General features: G+C 40.5%; 1 protein-coding gene across 4 annotated transcripts in view; it reads left to right on the top strand.

The window, feature by feature from the left end:
• Positions 1-21,510, top strand: part of KIAA0930 (KIAA0930 ortholog) — a 98,314-nt gene that overhangs the window by 67,009 nt on the left and 9,795 nt on the right. For 2 of the 4 annotated variants that reach the window (XM_069864619.1, XM_069864635.1), the window contains exons 8-10: positions 2,372-2,534; positions 5,279-5,434; positions 8,493-13,418. In XM_069864619.1, coding sequence (XP_069720720.1) covers positions 2,372-2,534; positions 5,279-5,434; positions 8,493-8,533 — 360 coding nt within the window. In that variant the 3' untranslated portion in view covers positions 8,534-13,418. Of the gene's footprint in view, positions 1-2,371; positions 2,535-5,278; positions 5,435-8,492; positions 13,419-13,454; positions 13,517-21,510 lie in introns of those variants that run through there. The other 2 variants (XR_011338071.1, XR_011338072.1) reach the window with 2 other exon arrangements.

The following is a 21,510-nucleotide window of genomic DNA, read 5'->3' on the forward strand; positions in this document are numbered from 1 at the left end:
ACTACCAGCTCATGTTGAGCTTCTCATCAACCAGCACCCCCAGGTCCTTCTCCTCAGGGCTGCTCTCAATCACATCATCTCCCATTGTGTACTGAAACTGCAGATTGCCCCAACCCAGGTGTAGGGCTTTGTACTTGGCCTTGTTGAACTTCATGAGGTTCGTACAGGCCCACTTCTCCAGCTTGTCCAGGTCTCTCTGGATTACATCCCATCCTTCTGGAGTGGCAGCTGCACCACTCAGCTTGGTGTCATCTGCAAACTTGCTGAGGGTGCACTCAATCTCACTGTCTGTATTATTGACGAAAATATTAAACAGCACTGGTCCCAGTATAGACCCCTGAGGGACACCACTTGTCATGGATCTCCATCTGGGCTTTGAGCTGTTAACTACTACTCTCTGAGTATGACCATCCAACCTATTTCTTATCCACTGAACAGTCCACCCATCAAATCCATATCTCTCCAATTCAGAGAGAAGGATGTTGTGGGGGACTGTGTCAGAGGCTTTATAGTAGTCCAGATAGATCACTGATGTAATGTAATGTAGCTAACCTGTGTAGTTCAGAGGTCTGCAGGACTGCTTCTAAAGGCCTCTGTGCAAGCTGTGTGGCTTGTTGTTCCTGGCTTCCGAAAAGGCAAAATGAGTTTCCAGCACAGAGCTCATTAACTAGATGTACTTGCTCTCCACAGCAGAGAGACAGTCTTTAGGAATCGGGCCTAGAGGGACGGGCTTCCTGATCTTTTGGCTCCAAAACTTCCCATGTCAACTGGAAAATGTCAAAATAGATTTGATAATGTGTTATCATTCCTTTTTGCTAATGGTTTTAATGGTTATTTGTCCGTTTCTGGTTTTCCATCCAGGTGTGACATGAAATTACTACAGAATTAAAAATAGAGACAAGCACAAATTAGAGATCAAATGCACAAACAGAGGATCAGTTGAGTGGTAGAATGCTTCTACTTTTTTCTCTTTAACATTAAGGATAGAGGGATGACATAGTGTTTCTGCTGTGCAACACCAGCCTAGCTTGACTGGCATCTTCACTCACATGTTCCTCACTCCTTTATTTATATGGACAGATATGAGCAATATCACATGTCATCTCAGGGAGAGTTATGGGAAGGAAGGATGAGATGGAAGTGGCCCATTAGAATCATAGAATAACCAGGTTGGAAGAGACCCACCAGATTGTCGAGTCCAACCATTCCTATCAAACACTAAACCATGCCCCTTAGCACCTCGTCTACCCGTGCCTTAAACACCTCCAGGGAAGGTGACTCAACCACCTCCCTGGGCAGCCTGTTCCAGTGCCCAATGACCCTTTCTGTGAAGAATTTTTTCCTAATGTCCAGCCTAAACCTCCCCTGGCGGAGCTTGAGGCAATTCCCTCTTGTCCTGTCCCCTGTCACTTGGGAGAAGAGGCCAGCACCCTCCTCTGTATAACCTCCTTTCAGGTAGTTGTAGAGAGCAATGCAGTCTCCCCTCAGCCTTCTCTTCTCCTGGCTAAACAACCCCAAAGTAGTTGTAAAGTAGTTGTTTCATTTAACGTAAAAAAAAAAATTAAAATATTACTAGCAAAACCAGAACATAAGCATTTCCGTTCTTTCTGACATACATGTGATTGACTATAATTGTAATTTACTTAAGAGCAACAACTGCTCTGGAGGAAGGTTATCTCTCTAGTTTTGTCCCTAACCTGTATTTCACCATAGACAGCCGTGTCGTCCCTTAGACTAGCCAAATCATCAGGGGCATCTCAATTTGGTTTTCCCCATCCTATATTGAAATACGATACACATATAATTGTACATTTACTTCACTTCTGTGTCAACATCTTGGGTTAAGTAATTGCCTCGTGACTCTGCTTCACAGAGGCACTGTGACCTTTCACAGTAGTCTCGTGTGGCTTCCTTCTATGCAGCAAAACTGCTACCTTGTGTTTACCAAAGAAACGAAGATGCACAATTTTAGTGTCCAGTACTATATATTCTTAGCCTGTTAGTTCTCCTGAATCTCAGGGTGCAAAAATAAGATTGTTATTCTTGCTGCCCAAGTTATGAATTTTGTTCCTTTTTTAACCATAAATCCTTGTTAAAAGTGCTCTGCTGAGGAGAGAGGTTTTTTACTATTCATGTAACCATTGGGGGTGACGATATGTCAAAGTATTTTCATCTTGATGAGTATCTTGAAGCTGAGATGACTGTTCAGTTGACATTCTCTGGCCACTTCGATAAAACTTACAGCTAGACACCAGTCACAAATTTGATTTTTACACATGTGACTGCCTAGTGGCACGCATTTGAGACTGATTATTTTTCTATTAGAAGCATAACAAAATTTTCTCTAACGTTTCTTCTGTTTCTCTTTCAGGTCACTTCTTTCAGCACACCACCAACCCCAGAACGCAACAATCGTCCATCCTTTTTCTCCCCATCCCTCAAGAGAAAAGTGCCCCGAAATCGAATTGCTGAGATGAAAAAGTCCCACTCAGCAAATGATAGTGAGGAGTTCTTCAGAGATGATGATGGAGGAGGTGAGAGAAGTAATATCAGCTAAACGCACTTGTCTAAGGAAGGCACAGAGCTATGGAAAGAGATCGCAATGCTGGATTTTCCAGGAAGTTTGCAATGTGAAAAGCCTAGCTCCACATAAAGACCACAACAGTGCCACTCTGAAAATGGGGTTATTTTCAGTCTTCGCATCTTTCTGAAGGCTGGAGACAACTATTCGTACATATGTTTAAAACTTATCTCCCCCTTTATGTAGACCTGTTTGGTATAAACTCGAGCAGGAAAGAGCCTCTCCCTTTCACAAATACCACACTCTCAAGTGGTTCCCTTCCAGATATCACCATGTAGTGGCATAGAGCATGGTCTCGTGGACAAGTTCTGAGTTCCCTGGCTTCATCCAGAGATCGTTAAAGTTGGTGAAAAGGCATATACTTCAACTGGCTTTGGATCAATTCTGAATTCTCTAAAAAGAAAACCTAATCAATTTGTTGATACAAGATTAAGACCTTGTGGAACTCTTCTTTGAATTCTAGTTACTCAGTGTGAAACAACCAACAAGATAAAAAATTGAGTCTGATTTAGAATGTAGTGTCTCAGTCCAATCATATTGCAGTTCTGGTAGGTGGGAGACTCACAAACATGGAAGTCCAAACTGTTTTTCATATGTTTTAAAACAATTCAGTACAAAAGCCAAAAAATCTACCTGTCTGTTGGCATGCTAATAGACCAACACAAAGATAATTTCCAGATGACAAGTCCTGTTTGTAGTAGCAAAGGTATCACCTGTCAGTGGCACTGGATCAACCAAGCTTAAGTGATACTGTTTAATTCAACTTCTGTGCAACTTCAATTGGCTGTAACTAAATCAGGGTTCCATCAATAGAAACCTTTCCTCACCTTTTCTTCCTTAATTTGCCTAATGAAAACATCTGTTGTTTCAAATGGGATGCATTTTAGCATGTTTTACTAGGCAAAGGGTAGGGCTTGGGTCAATTAACGACAAAGTGTGGGGATAAAGGCAGCTTTTGCAGGTTTGAGTCCTGCTTTTGAAATCTTTCTCCTGGAGACTGTACAGCGTATAATGGAGTTCAAGGCATTTATCTAGCATCTCTTACAGATAGTGGTAGTGTCTGCTCATTTTGCAGGGTCTGATCCTAATGTACTTAATGATGAACATTCTTATTATTTTCATTTTCTTTTCTTTCTAATATATTTATAGAAATAAACAAATGCCAAGTTTTCCAGACATTTTATAGCATGCATGTAAAATACCAAGAAGCGCAGTTTCACTTAGTTATAAGTGTTTTCACCTTATTCTTCTGGTCCTGAAATTAAATAGAGAAATATTTTAACACCTTATGCCAGGAAATTTAATTTATTCAAAGATGGTATTTCTACAAGGAGGAGTAATTTTGGAAACATGAGTGTCCTACCAGTGTTTGCTCCAGAGCTGCAGTGCTGAAATTCTCATTTTGGAGTGGGAAAGCTGACTTCAGTTCACCCAGCACTTGGGTTTTGTAGAATCACAGATCTTCTGGGGCTTCTTGGCATTGTGGGTGAAGGATAACCTGTTTGTCTAGAGATCAGCAGTGTCCTTGGTCTGGCCAGTGCTGCTGCAGACCTGCCCCCAGTGCGAACAGACCTGTTGTGGATGGGAGGAGCCCATGAGGGTGCACTTCATTTGCTTTGGCCGTGTGCAAGCATGACACAGCAGAAGAATTGTATTTGCTCCAACTCCCACAGTCACATTCTTCTGACCTTACCACCACAGTGCTCTTGGCATAGTGGTGATGGATGGGGAGAGGGAATAGACTGCTTGGCTATAGACTTTTACAAGGAAGGAGGGAAGACAAGATACAGATTCCATCCCTACCCCCAAGTGTTACACATCTTGTCAGAGTATTGCTGGTGCTATGTATTTTACCTTTGCTGGGACCTTTGTGTGGATCAGCACCCTCTTTTAAACAAATGAGTCACAAAGCTTGGATCACTCTGGATCAGAATTGTGTTCACTTCAACATCTGCTTTTAACACTGTGGGACAAGGCTGAGTTTTACAGGGGAATGAAGGGAAAGTTTAGAAACACTCCAAGTATATGATATGTGCATTCCTGGCTGCAGGGGAGATCTGCAGCTATAAAAACGCCTCTAGCCTACAGTGGATTCAGCATTTTGTTTTAAGTTATTTGTAAACCTCTAAACTAATTTCAGGGGGAATGGTACTGCTTAAAGGGTCACAGGTTTGGCTTGGAGGATGCATGGAAATCTGCAGTGAACTGTGTTATTTACACTGCCTCTCCCATTGTCTTGTAGATGACAGTTTTCTTCATAGGATACAATTTCCCTTGTATTATACTTGTGAATTTCTGCATTAATAGCTACGTAACTGTAGGGATATTCTATTATTTTGTGTATGAAAGAAGGCTGGATTGGGAATCTGCTTGCCGAGTATGGTAGCAAAGGCTTCGTTCCCTCTCCTGGCTGGTCTTTTAGTGGATAATGGTTTAGTACTGCTGCCAGCTGCTGATATAATTCATTAGCTTCAGTGTAAATGGTGAATTCTGTACTGGGCAACATCCGAGTCATTTTAAAAATAAACCTATAATACAAAAAACCAAAACCATAATAATAGTATCTGCCTGTGATTTCTCTCTAGACAATGAATAGTAGGCTTTTCTTTTTTATTACTTCTGGAAGCTTTCATTAGGTCTTCTAATAAAATACAAAAAGTACAGTCACTTTAAGCTTGGTGTCTTCTATCTTTACAGATCTGCACAATGTGACAAATCTGAGGTCGCGGTCCTTGTCTGGAACAGGACGGTCTCTGGTGGGCTCGTGGCTGAAGCTGAACAGAGCAGATGAAAACTTTCTACTCTATGCACACTTAACTTACGTCACTTTGCCATTGCATCGAATTTTAACAGGTGAATTTTAATGTGTATTACACATAAGCAGAGAGTCCTTTGATTCCAAGACAGCCTTCTGTGTTGTGGGATTTTGTTGTTAAGGTAGAGGAACAAGTATTTTTCTGTAAGGGAAATACTGCAGCAGCAGCAAATCAGTGTGAACAAGTGGAATGGTGTCAGCCTGTTTCTCTAGCTTTGGGCCAGTTTTGCTTATTGAAGATTTGAACAGGTTGGTAGATTTATCTAACAAACTTCCAGAGTGTTGCTTTAATACTGGAATTCAAACTTCATCCATTTCATGAGTGCAAGGCAACTCATTGTGAGCCCATCCACTGACAGCAGTAATTGTAGCAGAGACCCGTGCCAATTTTGGCTCTTGGATTTAGTTTCCATGTAAGTTGCTTAGACTGATCAAAGTGCCCACAAATCTGTCAGGTATTCAATGCCTTTACTAGGCTTGATGATGTTTGTGTGTTCTACCGTGAATAATCAGGGTCCCCTATGCTGTTGGTCTGGCTGTGCCAGTTACTACACTGATGACTGCCAGCTCTGCATTTGTGCAGCTGGGCTAAGGTAGCACAGTAAGTTGGGTTTTACAGTCTGCAGGCAGTACTGAAGTTTTCATTTTCATCCGGATAACTCTTGTATGCCTACAAGTATAGGTAGACTAGAGAAAACAACTGGTGTGTTTGAACTCTAACCATCAGCAAGCCTGCTGACCTTTCAAGGATTCAGCTTGCAGTATGAGGGTGTCAATGAGGCTTTTGAGATAAGTCTGGAAACTCAGAAAGTAGCATTGGTTAAGGGCTCTCTCCTCTGTCTAAATGCAGTGACAATTTCTTTCATATAGACAATATTAGTGTTGCTATCCACTCTCTTCATTCTTCCTAAGTGAAGCCCTGAGATGCCTTCTCATTGACCATCATGGGCAAAAAGAAAGTTTAACCAAGCTGCACAGTGATCTTAGGCAAAACTATTACTCAGCTCCAAAATCTAGACCAGGATAAAGTTATGACCCCATAGCAATATAAAGTTCAGTCTCTAACCCTGGAAGATCCTCCAAACTGTTAAATCCTCTGAGAACTTCATCTTTTTCCTTCTTTTGCCGTCCAGCAGGTGGGATGACTTCTGCTTAGGTTTGTCTGGATCATGGGCTTTTGATCAGTGCCTGCTTTTTTCTTTTCTAAAAAGAGAAAGTACCTGAAAACAGAACTAATCTATTACACGGTGGTTATTTCAGAGTGTTCCTAAAAGGTAGCTATGAAGAGTGGATTAGGAAATTTGTTGTTAAACAGGTTAATCTGCTAAAAGAGATGAGAAGATAGCATGGGTGTATTAATGTCACCGACTGTGTTATGCTAATTTAGCTGTAGTAGCTGCTGCCTTGTCTTCATTTGCAGGCTAAGATCTTAGAGCCTGTTGCAAAAGTACTGTGGCTCTCTACAGTCAACAGAATTGTAGCTGTTAAGTAAAATTTCCAATTCTGCCTTAGCAAAGAGTTGTTTCTACATTTGCCTTTTCACTGTATGTAGGGATTGGTTTCAATTTAGAAGAAATTACAGTTTCCAGTAAAAATTGATCCTTTGTAATAAAGGGTGGATTTTGAACAATGCTTCAGCAAAATACATCATTATTCTTTATGATAATTGTATTGATAATCTTACAGCTACTTAGCTGGAGTTATCAAGCTCACTTACTCTCTTAGCACAGGCATTTTGGAGTTCACAGAGGAGGTATTGTTCCTGCTGGCATTTAGTACTTGCTGAAGCATGTGGCATAGAAGGTTTCATGCTCAAATATTTGCGCTGAGCTTGAACATCCTTTCTGAGACTTAATTTGTTTAACATACGGTTGCAAGAGTCAGTGTATATATTGAGGCGCGCAGAAATAGGATGTGAAATGTCTGGGCTCTAAGGCAGAATTTTAATCTGCAGATTTTCTCTATCCATGTTTGCTTTAGCCTGGCATTTTGGGTGGAGCACCTTTCCAGCACCTTTTTGTAATTAATGCATTTGTGCCAGTGGCAGCTTTCCAGCTAGTGGGCAGGGTGAGGGGGGAAAGATGCTCATCTCCGTTGGGTAGTTTAGGAAGCCTGTACTAAGAAATTAAAATCCCAGTGCTAGTGATCAAAGTACATTTTAAAATGTCTGGAGTTTATACATATTGATAAGGCTTCCCTTGCTCTGGGCCTTCTCTCCATGCTAGAAAATCCCAGTTCTCTCAGCCTCTCCTCAGCTGGCAGGTGCCTCTATCCCCTAATCATCTTTGTGGCCCTTCAGTGGACTCGCTCTGCTGTGTTTCATTCTTTACTAGTGTGGCTAGAGCCCTCTGAAGCTGTGGATCAATTTTTGCTCACGTCATCCTCTTTGTGCAGCTGTATGTGATCAGCCTCTTAATTAAGCATGTGATCCCTTTTCCCATGTTCTTTATTCTCTGTGTAGCCTTGGAAAAGGACCTGGCTGCCCAGTTTCCAGATATTTCTATGTACTGCTGTGCCAGTGTGCTAGGGCTTTTTTGCTGTCCACATTTGGAAAGATACCCATGCTTATGACAGATACTTCACAAGTTCATATTCAGTCACATTTTGATGACATGGAACTGAGGAGCCAGCAAAAGGAGGAGTTTTTTGCCACATTTTGAGTGCAGAAACATGAGCTTCAGTCTGCAGAATGGATGAAATAGCTGAATTACTTGTGCCCACATCTTCAGATCCAAAAGTCTTTTTAAGGGTATTTGGGATGGTGCATTTTTCCTTTCCAGAAAGGGAAACTCCTTGGCATCTCCTGTAATGGCACTTCCACTTTTTTCTCTGGAAGATTTTGCTACTCTCTGACGCGTTGCTTCAGCCTGCCATAAAGGATTCTTAGTAGATTAGCTGTCAATTCTACATGATGGGATATATTTGTGGCTTACCATCTCACAAGTGGCATGCATTTGGGAGGAGTTAAATTCAACTTAGTTAATAGGCAAAGTTGCATGCTTGTTGTGTTTTAAATGCCTTTAGTGGTGTAACGGGGGAATTGTGCTGCACTCCACTTAAGTTTTCTTTATCTCTTTCTTTCTTTCCCATGCCCAGATATCCTGGAAGTGCGGCAGAAACCAATTCTGATGACATAGCAAAGAGCGGGCACTGCCTTGGAGCCTTGTTGCCAAGTGCCTAACCACAGCGGTTTTCTGTGCTAACACTACCATCTAGTGTCAGGAACATAAACCTCCGCAGGAAAAAGGGAAGTCCAAGAATACCAGCCGATCAAAAGTGCCTCTTTCTTCCTTCCTCTGCTGTCATACACCGTATGCACACTTGCAGTACATCACTTGAGTGTTTCTGACTGGAAGAGGACTTTCAGCAAGATAAAACGAGAAGGGGCTGTGTTTAAAACAAGTCAACGCTGTATGGACAGTTTGATACTGTGTTTACTTTATAACTAAGAAACCAACAATATGTACAGAATGTGTTAAACTTTATATTCTTTGAGAGAAACAACCAGAGAAATTTCGTAATGGTGTATTAATGAACGTCGTTCCATAGACTTTTGCTCATATACTCTCCTTGTTGGTTTGGCTTAATATGTGTGTGAGCGTGCGTGCGTGCATGTGGGGATTGAAGGGATGAAAGAATAAATTCCTGCTGAGGAAGGAAAAGGAAAAACACGCTACAAAGATACATCACTGTTTTGGTATGTGCAGCGGGTCTGGTCAGAGCTTAAAAGGCTGAGAATGTTCCCATTTGTTTGTGTGTCAGTGTTGGGACAGGTGAACTCTGCTGACAGATTTCTGTATCTACCAAAGAACAGCAACATTTTCATCCTCAAGAACTGGCTAACAAAATATGCCAGTGAAAAGAAGGCTAAAATGTGCTGCTAAGTAAAGCCGAGGTTCATACCCAGAACTAATGCTGCTTATCTCTGTTAGCCGAGTCAATACAAGTTTGAGTCTAAAGTGGAAAAATAGGAGGCTGTAATCAGTCCTCAAAACCTAAAAACCTTACTAATAACCTTACTAATATCCTCCTGCATGCACAGGTCTTCAGAGTAGGTGGAGTTGTCTTTGTGATAGTGTTTATAGCCAAGGAGGACATGAGAGCTGATTAACGATCAGGCAGCCTACTTGGATTTTTCATATCCAGGTAGTGTTTTGCTGTACTATTACATGCTGAAGCACGGAGAGTTATCTTGGAAGACAAAAGATTGAAATGTAATTCTGCTCTGAAAAGTGACTAAAAATAGCATGTGGGAGGTCTGAAAACTGTATGTCAGGAGTTCTCAGGAAAAAAGCCTTATGTTTACAGATAAAATGCAACTTTCTCTAAATAGCCGAGCTCTGTGGTCCTTGACATTTGAAAGCTAAATGATAGAATGCCGAGACTACTGCAGTCTGGGTCACTCTTTTGATACAGGAGCTAGTCAATACTTCAGTTTATTTATGATTGCGTAACTGGCACAGCAAAGGGTAGAGTAATATGTCATTTAGAGCATGTGAGACTCCAACACACATGTAGAGAGGGTGAAGAATGCCATTTTTGTCACTTTTCAGACTCTGAGCACCTCAGTGCTGTTGACACAGTCACCAAATGGCATGTGCTCTGAGCCTGGACTTTTGTCTCACTCATACTCAACCTTACCCAAAGTGCTTGGTTGTTATTGTCTCAATAGCATCTGATGACTTAACTTCTCAAACAGGACTTTCTGCTTTTTTTTCTCAGGCCAGGTTCCGTAGCTCCACTTCAGCATAAAGGTATAATAACTGTATCATTCAGCCCAATGTGGTGAATCCAGCATGGTAAGGTCTTTTTTTTTTTTTTTTATTATTTGTGGCTAGGCCTGCAAGCTGTCACCTTATCACAGAGTGATGGCATTTGTAACACTGGCAGCATGAATGCATGACAAGGACAACTGACCAGTTTTTAGTTCACTTCCAGTGTGTTGCAACAGCGTTAGAAAAAGTTCACTTTGTCATTACCAGCACAGCCACGCTTTTCACAGTGCAGCCTTTGAACTTTGCTCTACGGGACTATGCACTTGTGCATGTGCATGTGTGTGTGAGGGGTGTGGTTCTGACTTGCGGCATGTGTGCCCAGGTTTCCATCCTGAGCTAGGGGAGAGATGGAGTCCTAATTGTCAGCTGAAGTGCTCTCTCTCAAGGAACTTGCTAGGCAGTTCAGGTTCTTATCTGAGATCCCTAAGTTGTGTGCCTGGTGGCAGTTGGTACAAATATTCTCCCCATGTCCATGCCAAGACATAAACCGCTCTTCAGCTAGAAGGCTAGTCCTACTCTGAAGCCTCTCAAGATGCTCCTTATTGTGCACTTTCATATTGCTGAGTGGGGCAAAACAGTACTTGGTTTCCTTTAAATATTCATTGCGGAGGGAAGAGAAAGAGGATTAATATTCATACTGCTAGTGACAATTGATGCCTTTCAGTCAAACAGCCAGAGGAGCAACACACGAAAAGGAAATGTATGCAGATTGGAACCCAGATGATAGGTGCCTAAACACTGCTCAGTCAACATTAATTTGTAATGCTTTCTGATATTGTATATTATGTTTAGGTAGTTTAATTTCATGCGATCTGAAAGACTGAGCGAATCATACTGTGTAAGATTTCAGAGCAAATTAAGAATGATTCTAAACTAGTACATTAGTATAAAGGCAACGTTACAGGAAGTACAGTTCACATCCCACATCTGTTATGCAGGAAGTATTGTCCGCTTGCTTACTTGTGCTTGGATGGATTCTGTTGTCTTGCTTTTGAAGGGCTGCGATGTAAATGTCCTGAAAAGTCAATTGATTTGTTGTATCCTGCGAGCAGATATGCCATAGGAACATTAAAGACTTAAACTTCTTTAGTATAAAAGGGCTACAGGTATGCCCAGTTGGACATCCATAGGAAACAGAGGTCAAATAGTCTACTGAATGTCAATAGTGCTTTTCTGAAACAAGTATACGTGCCAGATTATCAGCTATTCCTTCTCTAAACAACCGTCTTGGACTACTTCAGCCTCTGATTCCCACTTCCTGTTATCAAGTGGGGAAAACAAATTCCACTTTTTGTTTTGCTTTTAAACAAACCTTTAAAATTATCATTTATAGTCCTTGTATAGACAAATTGACAGAGAAGATGATGTAAATTCTGCTTGGGTCAAGATGGCACAGTTGGGCCCTTAGCATGTTATTGCACTATACCAGAAAAGAAAAGGGAATGTTAACAAGAACCTCTCACCCTTTGAATTTGGAGGGGTTTTTATTTCTGTAACACCTAAGCAGTTAACCATTCTGAGCCTCTGTTGGCCATTCAGATAATTGCTAAGGAATGAAGTGGTGTGTTCTGTGTGCATAAAGGCTGGTATGGCTGTCAATGTCTTAGTTGTTGGAGCACAGTGATTTTCATTAGTTATGTTGATGCTTGAGAAAGCAGCACGGTTAACAAATTTGGGAAGCTTGGCAGAACAGCTTTATTTATTTACAGAATCTCACCATACCTTATTTCTCAGTTAACTTCCATCCTTCTGTTATTCACTTCCTCTGGAGATTGAGGCTTATCACTTCAACTGTCTTTAGATAATGTTTATTAATGATTGTCAGATGCAAGGATGTAAATGTTTTTGCCCTTATAAAGGTTTTCACTGCTGTCATTTTAACAAGGAAAAAGCCTTTTTTAAAGAAAGCTCTTAAATCAATTATTTTGTGTTAGCTATTGCTCTGCCTTAGAGACCACTGCGTATGTGAAATTGCATTTTCTTATTGCCAGCCAGCACAGGGTGGGTTCCAAGTCTCCTTGTAAAACAAGCCATTTTTAGAAACGCCACAAATCTTTCAGCTGTCTTAGCCAATCTACTTTCTGTGGATTCACATTTCTTCTGGTTTTATTCTCCTGGTCTGCATTGTTTACAAGGCTTGAGCATATTGGGCTCTGAATTTCTGTTACTTTTCCATTTCTAGGCATGGTGTGCTTTCCTGAAAAGAGAGTTGCTTACACAAGTGACTTTTCACAGTGAAAAGGTTTTCCCAAAATATATTCTAGCACCAAGTGTTAATTTAAATAGTGAAGTGCTTGGCTCTGCGGACAGATTTCTTCCAGCAGACCCTCATGTACAGAATCTCATCTGGTCACTGAGATTCTGTATGGATGTTCACATAAATAGTATACAGTTTTAGATTATTGGCTTGCTTCTTGCCAGTCATAATTTTTTCCCTTTCCAGATGATTGCTTGTCCTGTATTTTGTAGTCTAGGGCTTCCCCTTTTTAAAGATAGGTATAAGATAAAATCTTCAGAAGTGCCTAAGCCCTGTTGTTATCCAGTGGGGTTTAAGAACAAATTTTTATTTAGGAAATTATTAAAGTAGTCTTAAATTCTGTCTGTGTTGTGTGTAGCAGCATCAAGAAATGACAGGTTTATAGTTCTCAAATGAACCGGCCATCTCTTACAGGTTCGCCCTTTGTGTTTGAAAGATTGTCATAGTCTCCAAAGGTTGTGGCTGAAAGCTCTGGAAAATGGATTTCTTGTGATCACAGCAGTCAGATATCTGTGAATGCCTTATCTTGTTTTGTGAGGTATGACTGGAAATGAGTGGTACTGGTGTGTAGAAATTATGTGTCAAAAATAGGTGCAGTAGAATCCAGTTAATGGCATTGTGAAATAAGTAGCTTTTACACCAAACCTTAAATGAAAGAGTATTTTACACCAGAATGTAGTTGTTTGGATGCCTGGTCAAGCTAATATAAGGCTGCAAGCAGGTTACAAAGTTAAACGTTCTCTGTGTAAATATATAAATATTCTCAGCCTAAGTTTATCACACATGTTGCATGGTTTGGGGGTTTTTTGCCTCATTTGATCATCAGTGTTGATTAAAAGGTGGTGGGTTGAAAAATCATGCTGGCGCTGTACTGAGCCCTTTGAACAAAGAATCCTTGTGCACCAAAAATAGAGTTGACTTTGCATATGGCAGCAGTGCAGGAAGTGTTGGACCCTGCAGCCAATAAACAGACCTCTGAAATGACCATGATCTTTGTTAATAGTGTTTTCTCTCTACTGTGCCTAGTGTGCTCTACTGTGCCACCATCAAGGAAAACATTCAAGCATAAATGCTCTGTGGCGCTCTTGGTAAGCATTGCTAAACTGACACTCGTGAGGTGGCCTCTTTACTTTTCGTTCTTATTCCGCTCTGAGTGAAACCAAACTTTTGACTGCTTGCTGAATCTTTCGGCAGTCAGCCTTTGACAACTTGATATTGTGTGAGGAAGAAGAAGGTAAAAGTCAATGTCATCTTGAATTTGTTTAAAAAGACTTTTTTTATTTTTTTAATTTATTCCTTTAGATGCTGGCATTAAGAAAAAACCCAGACCCCAAAGCAGCCCTTCTAAAACAAAGCACATATCAGTTCAAACTTAATTATGTAGTCATTAACATTTAGGTTTGTGCAGTGTATAATACTGAGAGACTGATGGCTGTAATGGTTTCTTCCTGATAAACTCAGGAATAAACTTCAGTAGAGTTTGTGCAATGTTGTAAAAATCAAATTGCCCTTTAGCTCTTAACTGCTTATGCTGCCTTAAACTGTGCGTACCAACGTTGAAAGAATTTTGGTTTCAAGACCCGTGGGGCATTGCATCCTTCATCTCCAGCTGATTTTTGTGACTGACATTTCACAGTAGGCTTCTTCGGGGGATCTGGTTCTGTCTAAATTAGTTAAAGTAAAACACTCATCAAACAAATGTTACCAACTGTAGATATGGAGTGACTTGCTGATGGTTCCATTTTAAAGAATCCCCGACTGGGACTGTTTTACGATCCCATGTGTGATGGAAAAGCATCTTTGCTAAGCCTAAGCCATCCGTGATTGCTTGGAGATAGGTGGTGTGTTAGGCAAAAGAAAAACATCTAGGGCTTATGAAGAAGGAGAACAGGGTGTGTTAGTTCTTCATATGAATATTTGGGTTGCTTGTTGGCATTGTTCTGGGTCTGCACACGCGACTGGGTTGGAAAGGAGCAAAATACAGCTTAGAAACTGAGAGTGTGATTTTTTTTTATTATTTTTTTTCCTTGTATGCCCTACATTGAAAGCAGATGTAGTAGAGAAAGCATTATTTGAAAGAATGCAAAAGAGCAGTAGAAGTTTATAAACCACGGTGACAAACTTCACCTTTCTGGTTAGTCTTTCAACATGAAGTAGTGACAGGGCAAGGTGTGCTTGCTTTTGGTTTTATTTTTGAATCCGAATGCTGGGGGGACAGAGGACTGCCACATACATCTTTGAAAAGCTCTCACAACTTCAATGAATTAATTTTGTGAATACACTATGCTAAAAGAAAAATATTGTTTTAACAGCGTGGCAGTATATCTTGTTCAATAGGGTCCCTGCTTCGGGGAGCCAAGTTAACTCGGAGTGTTTTGTCTTGCCTGTTCTCATGGAGAGATGCTCCAACGAAATACCATAATATTGCTCTGCATGCAAGAGTATCATCAAAGTCTGATTTTACAGAGTAAAAGTAAAATCATGTTTTTGAGATTGAAGAAAAAATATGCGTCTTTATTAGCGAATAGTTACTTGAGTGTTTTTGTCAGACATGTTGTTCTTGAAACTTGTAATTACAAGTTTGCAGAGTAAAATACAGAAAGAGTGCGGGTCCATTTTTTCCATTAACAGTGTAGGTGAGAATCTGAGAGTAGCAGATGCCAGTCAGTAAAGCAAACAAAGGATGATATGAGTTAATTCAAGTTGTGTCACCAGCTTGGTTCCTCACAGAGGTGACGAAGGGATCTAGTAATTTCATTATGGGAAATAAGTAATTTATGATTGGTTAAGCCAGAAAACTCTTCCACAGGTCTGGCTAGTTTCTTTCCTAGGTGTAGTTTATGTTGATTGAGAATAGTGGTTTGAAAACCAAGGTAGATGATCCATTTTCTTGTTCAGACAAGAAACTTATGATGGATGAGGGGTCACAGAGGGCGAGCTGGCATTCTATTTGTTTACAAAGCAGACTGGAGCAACCACTGCATGTGGAGGTGTGAGCGCACTGCTGAAGGTGCTGAACTTCAGGCAACAACATACATTTGTGGATAATAAGTATGCAAGTAACTAACCCGCGTGGTTCTGAATTCACTTGAAAGAGGTTGGTTAAAGGAAAATGGGAATGAACAGTTTTCAAACCCTATTGAAATGAGTGGAGCTGGCTGATAATTTCCAAGAAGACCCAGTCTCCCTGTAGAAATTATAGGATAGTTTGGGCTAGAAGGGACCTTAAAGATCATCTAGTTCCAACCCCCCTTCCACGGGCAGGGACACCTCCCACTAGATCAGGCTGCCCAAGGCCCCATCCAGCCTGGCTTTGAACACCTCCAGGGATGAGGCAGCCACAACTCAGGTGCCCCAGATCAGAGGAGACTACCTGCATTCAAGAAGAGTTTTGTCTTGAAGTGTTACTTCCATCTGCTTTAGTGTTTCCCTGTTACCTGTTTGTGCCAAGTTCGGCTGGTGATTAAAAGTTTATTATTTTATAATATTTGATTATTCAACTTGTGACTTTCTGCCTTTGTATTTATGGTTCTGCGCTTTCCTGCTGGAGCTATATTGCTGGGGAAATCCAGAAAAAGCAGCTTACAAGCTTACAGAGCAACAGGATCTTCAATGTCTCACACTCAGCCTTTAATTCAGATGGAGCCACTGTGTTCATCAAAACCCAGTGCCACTTAGAAATAGAGAATGCCTTAAGCCTACACCAAGTTTAGGGGCGTTTCTTTGCTCTTAAAGAACAAGAAGGTTGGCAGAACCCACTCTTCCATTGCTGCATGTGTCAGACTAGGTTTTGGGTTGAAAATGACAGTGGTGTTGCATCAAGGAACAAGAAGAGTTATTATTGAAGTTTCCTTCTCAGCAGGAATTCTGAAATAAATGCTTCCTGGTAAGTAGTACCTCTATCGTCAGCCTGCCCAGCACACAAGACCAGCATCATACGTGATTTTTCACAGTAGTCATTTCTGACTTCATTGTGAAGGTAAGGAAATGCTTACTTCATGAACTCAAAGTAATTACATTTGGTATATGATCTGCTGTTTTCTCTTCAGTGTTGGGAATTTGCTTTTTACAATGTAGAAATCATCTGCAGATTTTCCCCAGAATTGCAGTCAACAGAGTTACCATTTGCAGGCAAGGAGACGCGCCCACCAGCTCAGGTAGGGCTCCAAAACTAGCACTGACGATAAATTAAACAAAAAAATTAGCAGTGCATTATATCTTCTATAATATATGATAGTACACCAAAGTCAGAGACTTTTTACTCAGTGGTACCGCCTGAGCAGGCAGGTTCTATTGATATCTTTAAAGCCTCTGTAGATTCCAGATTTCTGTGCTACCTCTCTGTAAAGGGTGTGATGTTCCTAATAGTAATAAAATCACTAAACTGATGAGAATTCATATTTATTTTTATTGTAATATTTATTCAGGATGCTAAGATACAAGTAAGGATTTCTAAATAAGTACGATGTCTTAAGAAAATGAGCCATATACTCCCCCAGCAGAAAGTGGGATAGGTATATCGAAGGCTACTTCAAACAACGTACATTCTTCTGCCTCTTTACTCATCTTGTGCAGCCTTTTGTTGTTGTGTGCTGCTCCTCCTCTATTTCAGGCAGGTCAGTTACAGATGCTCACGCAGGCACCTACTGTAACTTGTGCAGAGGATTGTAATCCAGTTGTCATCTGCTCAGTATCCAAAGAAGTTTGTTGCTCCTCTCCACCTAAGCTTTAGTTGCATGTCTGTCTTACGACCTTCCTATGAAGGAAGTATTTTACCAGAGCAAGGTGTTTATCCCGCTTTGAGTCTGAACTCCTTCAGAGCTTCAAGTATCATTGTCATACCTAAGGCTGCGTTACTCAGAATTACTTGCCTGGCTGTTGCACTTCACTTTGGCTTTCAGTTTTGTCTTTAGCAGATTGATTACAGCAGGTCCCTGTATGTCGATGCATCATTGGGATCACGATTAAAGTTTGTCATTTTCACTATTTGTCTTGATGGTGATACGTACTCAGCCTTTAGATTTTATTTGATGTGCGTTTCAGATAGATCAGTTCTGAATTTTGTATCACTTGGTTGCGGTAACCAGTCTGCTGAGGGGGGCATTTTCCTGCTGGGTTAGGGAAGGGACAGGTTTTGATGAATGCAGAATTTTCTCGGAGCGTTGAATTTTCTTAGTCTGGATGTTCAGGATTTAGTCCGCTGTGCTGTTACTTTTGCCCCTTCCTGTTGTGCAAGTGGTAAAATCTTTGGTGATTAGCAAAGCTTTACGTGTCCTAGACTGCGCCAGCCTGAAATGAATAATCACCTTGTTTGTGCTCCTGAGAACTGTTACTTTGCTGTCTTTTATGGCTGCCAGAAGCTAGGGGGACTCCATAAGCCATGCTGTGTGTCTTTCAAAAAGTAGAAGGGAGTAAGATGAGTCCTAAATGTTTTTCAGTTTAGGTAGAAACGTGATTCTGTTGATAGCAACTGCATCCTTAAAACTGCAACATCGGCTCTTGGTTTTCACAATCATTGTAATTGTGGGACTGATGCAGGGGGGGTGTCAAGATAATTTTTATTAAGCAATAACTGTATCCTCATACAAGAACTAGCTCCCGTCTGTGGGTATAAAGCTCCACAGCTGTGGAGAGAAGTGAAGCAGAACAGCACCTAATAGTGGCAAGTACAGCTGGATGACAGGCACTCCCCTGGTCTCAGCAGTTCATGGTGCATTGGAAAGGTTTATCATAGAATTATAGAATAACCAGGTTGGAAGAGACCCACCGGATCATCGAGTCCAACCATTCCTATCAAACACTAAACCATGCCCCTTAGCACCTCATCCACCCGTGCCTTAAGCACCTCCAGGGAAGGTGACTCAACCACCTCCCTATCTATGCTGTTCAAGACAACTGTCTTGATTTTATTCTTTTATTCTCTTTTTTTAATTGCCAAACTGTCGGGAAGACAAAGGAACAGAGAAGAATCACTGTGACCTGGCTTCAGCATAGTGCTTTTATTTTAGACCCAGCCTAAGTTCTACATACGCAATCAGGCAAACACAAATTGCTTTTGCACTTAAATCTTTCAAGTGGAGGGATTTTTAGAGGTCAAGCTCTACAGTCACTCTCTTAGCATGCAAGAACTCATTTTTCTTGTAAAAGGAAGCCCTAACTCTTCCCTCCAAGCCGACTCAGCTCACTGGTCTTCCCAGAAAACTTTTTTGCTGAACTGGCTCTTACCCATGTGACGGATTTCAAAGCTGGCTTGAGTAAGGGGCAGGAGAGGACATGGCTGCTTTTAGCAGCACTAGGGCTGCGCACAGGATCTTCTGGGCAGTTCACCTGCAAAAATGTGATTTGTGGAAGTCTTCTTACTAATTAAGTGTTTTACAGTCAAAGTGGAAGGGATGCACACAAGACGCTTATCTCCCAGTCATTTATTCACATTTTTCATGGATTTTTGTACACTTTCTCAATGAAAACATTGTTACATGACAAGTTATATGAAACTTGAAACATCCACTGAAAAACTCGGAGCAGTTTGAAATCTAAATAACGATTAACAAATCATCACATTCAGCATTTTTGTTGGATTTATACTATCTCATGCCACTTTAAATTGTTTAATGTCAGTTAATTTCTGCACACAGGCACTAGCTACAAAATTTTAGCAAATGCAAATAAGTTAAGGCATCGGAAAGAAAGTCTTTAAGGACATTTTCAATGTTAACAGTGCTGCAACAGCAGCTGAAGTTCTTAATAGTAAAGCATACCTCCTAATTGCTTTATGTTCTACATGTTCATTTGAACTGCAAATTTAAATTAAACTCTCGCATCCATCAACCAAAAGGGATTACAGGAACACACTCTTGTGCTCCCAAATAAGATAACTTTAAGTACATTGCAATAAAACCCCTGCCTACAGCAATTTAATATTTAAAAATAAAATTCAAACCAACTGTAGTAATCTCCCTTACAGATGATACTGATAACTAAAAGAAGCAGAGATCTTGATTTCCAGTTGTGGGGATGTGAGAGGGAAAGATTTCCAAGCAGCTGAAACTTCAAAATTACAGAAGAAGGAAGAATGCGTGATGTGTAAGACACTCCAACACCTATGTACAGCTGAAACAGTGTTGGCATTAGCTCAAATTAGGAAGGAAACGTCTATCTTTAACATCAGCTATCTGATATCCAGCTGTTAAATACATTAAGCATCTACCAAGGTACAGGAATGCTTCACCGAGTTGGAATTCTGATCAATATTCCTTCCTTGAATACCATGTGCCACTTTGTTATCAAGGCACTAGTATATTGATTTCTAACTTTTTATTTTTAACTTATTGTAGGCCTTCATGTAGTAGTTTCTGGCTTTTTGCAATACTGACATATTTTAATAGTTCTTAAGTAGAAATTGAAGCATCATCAAAAACTTGCTTTTATAACTGAACACCAAGTAGAAAGTGCATGCCTGACTGTTTTATAGTCCAGATAATTGCAGGGTCACTATGAATAACATTGATTAAAATCTCTAATTTGCAGTAAAAATCTTCCCTATTCTTTTAGTGGCAACTTTCCCCCATATAAAACTTTTAAAATGTTATGTTTATGAATGTTTTTTACATTTGCATTAACAGGAGATTGCAATAAATGAGATTACTACTTTTAGTAATCTCATGCAAACATGAGATTACTAATAAATGGCTAAAGAATTACGGTGTCTTGCTTCAATTAGTCTTTCCCACAGATAACAGAAGATATTACTACCTACCATGGGTAGCATATGGTTTAGTCTTTCCAATGTGATTTATCGTTATTCTATCTTTTTTTTTCCCTTACACTCTGTGCTTGCCCTCAGGCTGCCACCCTTGAAAACATGACAAACCTGCACCAGCCATTAAGCCATTATTCAATTTTCTGGCTTTAAAATTGGGCAAAACACGTGCATGCAGAAGCCCAAGACTTTGGAGGCAAGTCCTAAGGATACACGGAAAGTTCAGTTTGCCTCTCACTTCTTTAAGTTAATTGGTCCACATTTCAACAGATGGAGAAACAGTTACATATCCATGAGCTTTCAGAAGTAAACACACACAAGTCCAAGACCACTGATGGAATATGTATGGAGCTGCTCTTCAAGGGTGATGTGTAACCAATCTGCTGGTTGCATTCAGTGCTCTGGTCTATAAACCCTTCTGCATGGAGATGCATGTAAGACGCTACAGTCAAACAACAAATGCAAAATTAACTCAGCCCTTGGCCATTAAACCTGAACCTCTAATAAACTTTCAAGCATGTTCTGCTTTTCCTTCACACACAATTAACCAACAAGCCTTCAGCTTTTGGCCTTAAATTTTGGTATCAAGACTTTTTTAAAAAGTACCACACTATCTTAAGGAAAGTAATGTCACTTTTAATGGTTAAGTACTGAGCCAGATGCCAAAAAAAAAAAAAAAAAAAACAAATACCCAAAAAGGCACTAATTTTATATTTGAAACTATATCTAAGCTTCCTTTACATTTAAGTATTGAAAATGCAATTCCTGTGACTTCAGTGTAGCTGAAATGTGAGCAAAGGCCTGCCTTTCTCAACTTTGGTTGAGAGGGCTATAGATCCTACCAAGTTTTCCCCGCTTTTGGTTGTTGGGAGAGGGGAAGGCCATAACCTCCATTGTGCAGTGAATGAGGTCTGAAGGCAGCCATTTGTCCCCCCACACTGAGCAGTGGGGAGCCGGTAAGATGTGCTGCATCTAATCAGTGTGCTACTACTTTTTCCTCACCCATAGGATGCCGAATTTCTAAGTCCCCTGTGAGAAATGGATCATGCTGCCTTTTTTTTTTTTTTTTTTTTTAAGAGAATAGGATTTTTTCCTCTGTGCTGCATTAGCCAGAGGCAGGTTGGCATGTGTCTCTTCCCTCGCCCCAGAGCTGGTAGGTGTGACAAAGCAGAGTGCAGTTAGCAGTCCACATTAGTATTAACATCTAGCTTTTGGATAGTTTCCAGAGCCAGAAGTGAAACAGAAAAAAACCAATTATTAGGGAAGGAATTTCCAGCAAACAAGATTTGAAAAAGGATTAAATCACCAAACAGGACCTGATAA

The sequence above is a fragment of the Phaenicophaeus curvirostris genome, chromosome 1 (genome assembly GCF_032191515.1).
Source record: "Phaenicophaeus curvirostris isolate KB17595 chromosome 1, BPBGC_Pcur_1.0, whole genome shotgun sequence".
NCBI lineage: Eukaryota > Metazoa > Chordata > Aves > Cuculiformes > Cuculidae > Phaenicophaeus > Phaenicophaeus curvirostris.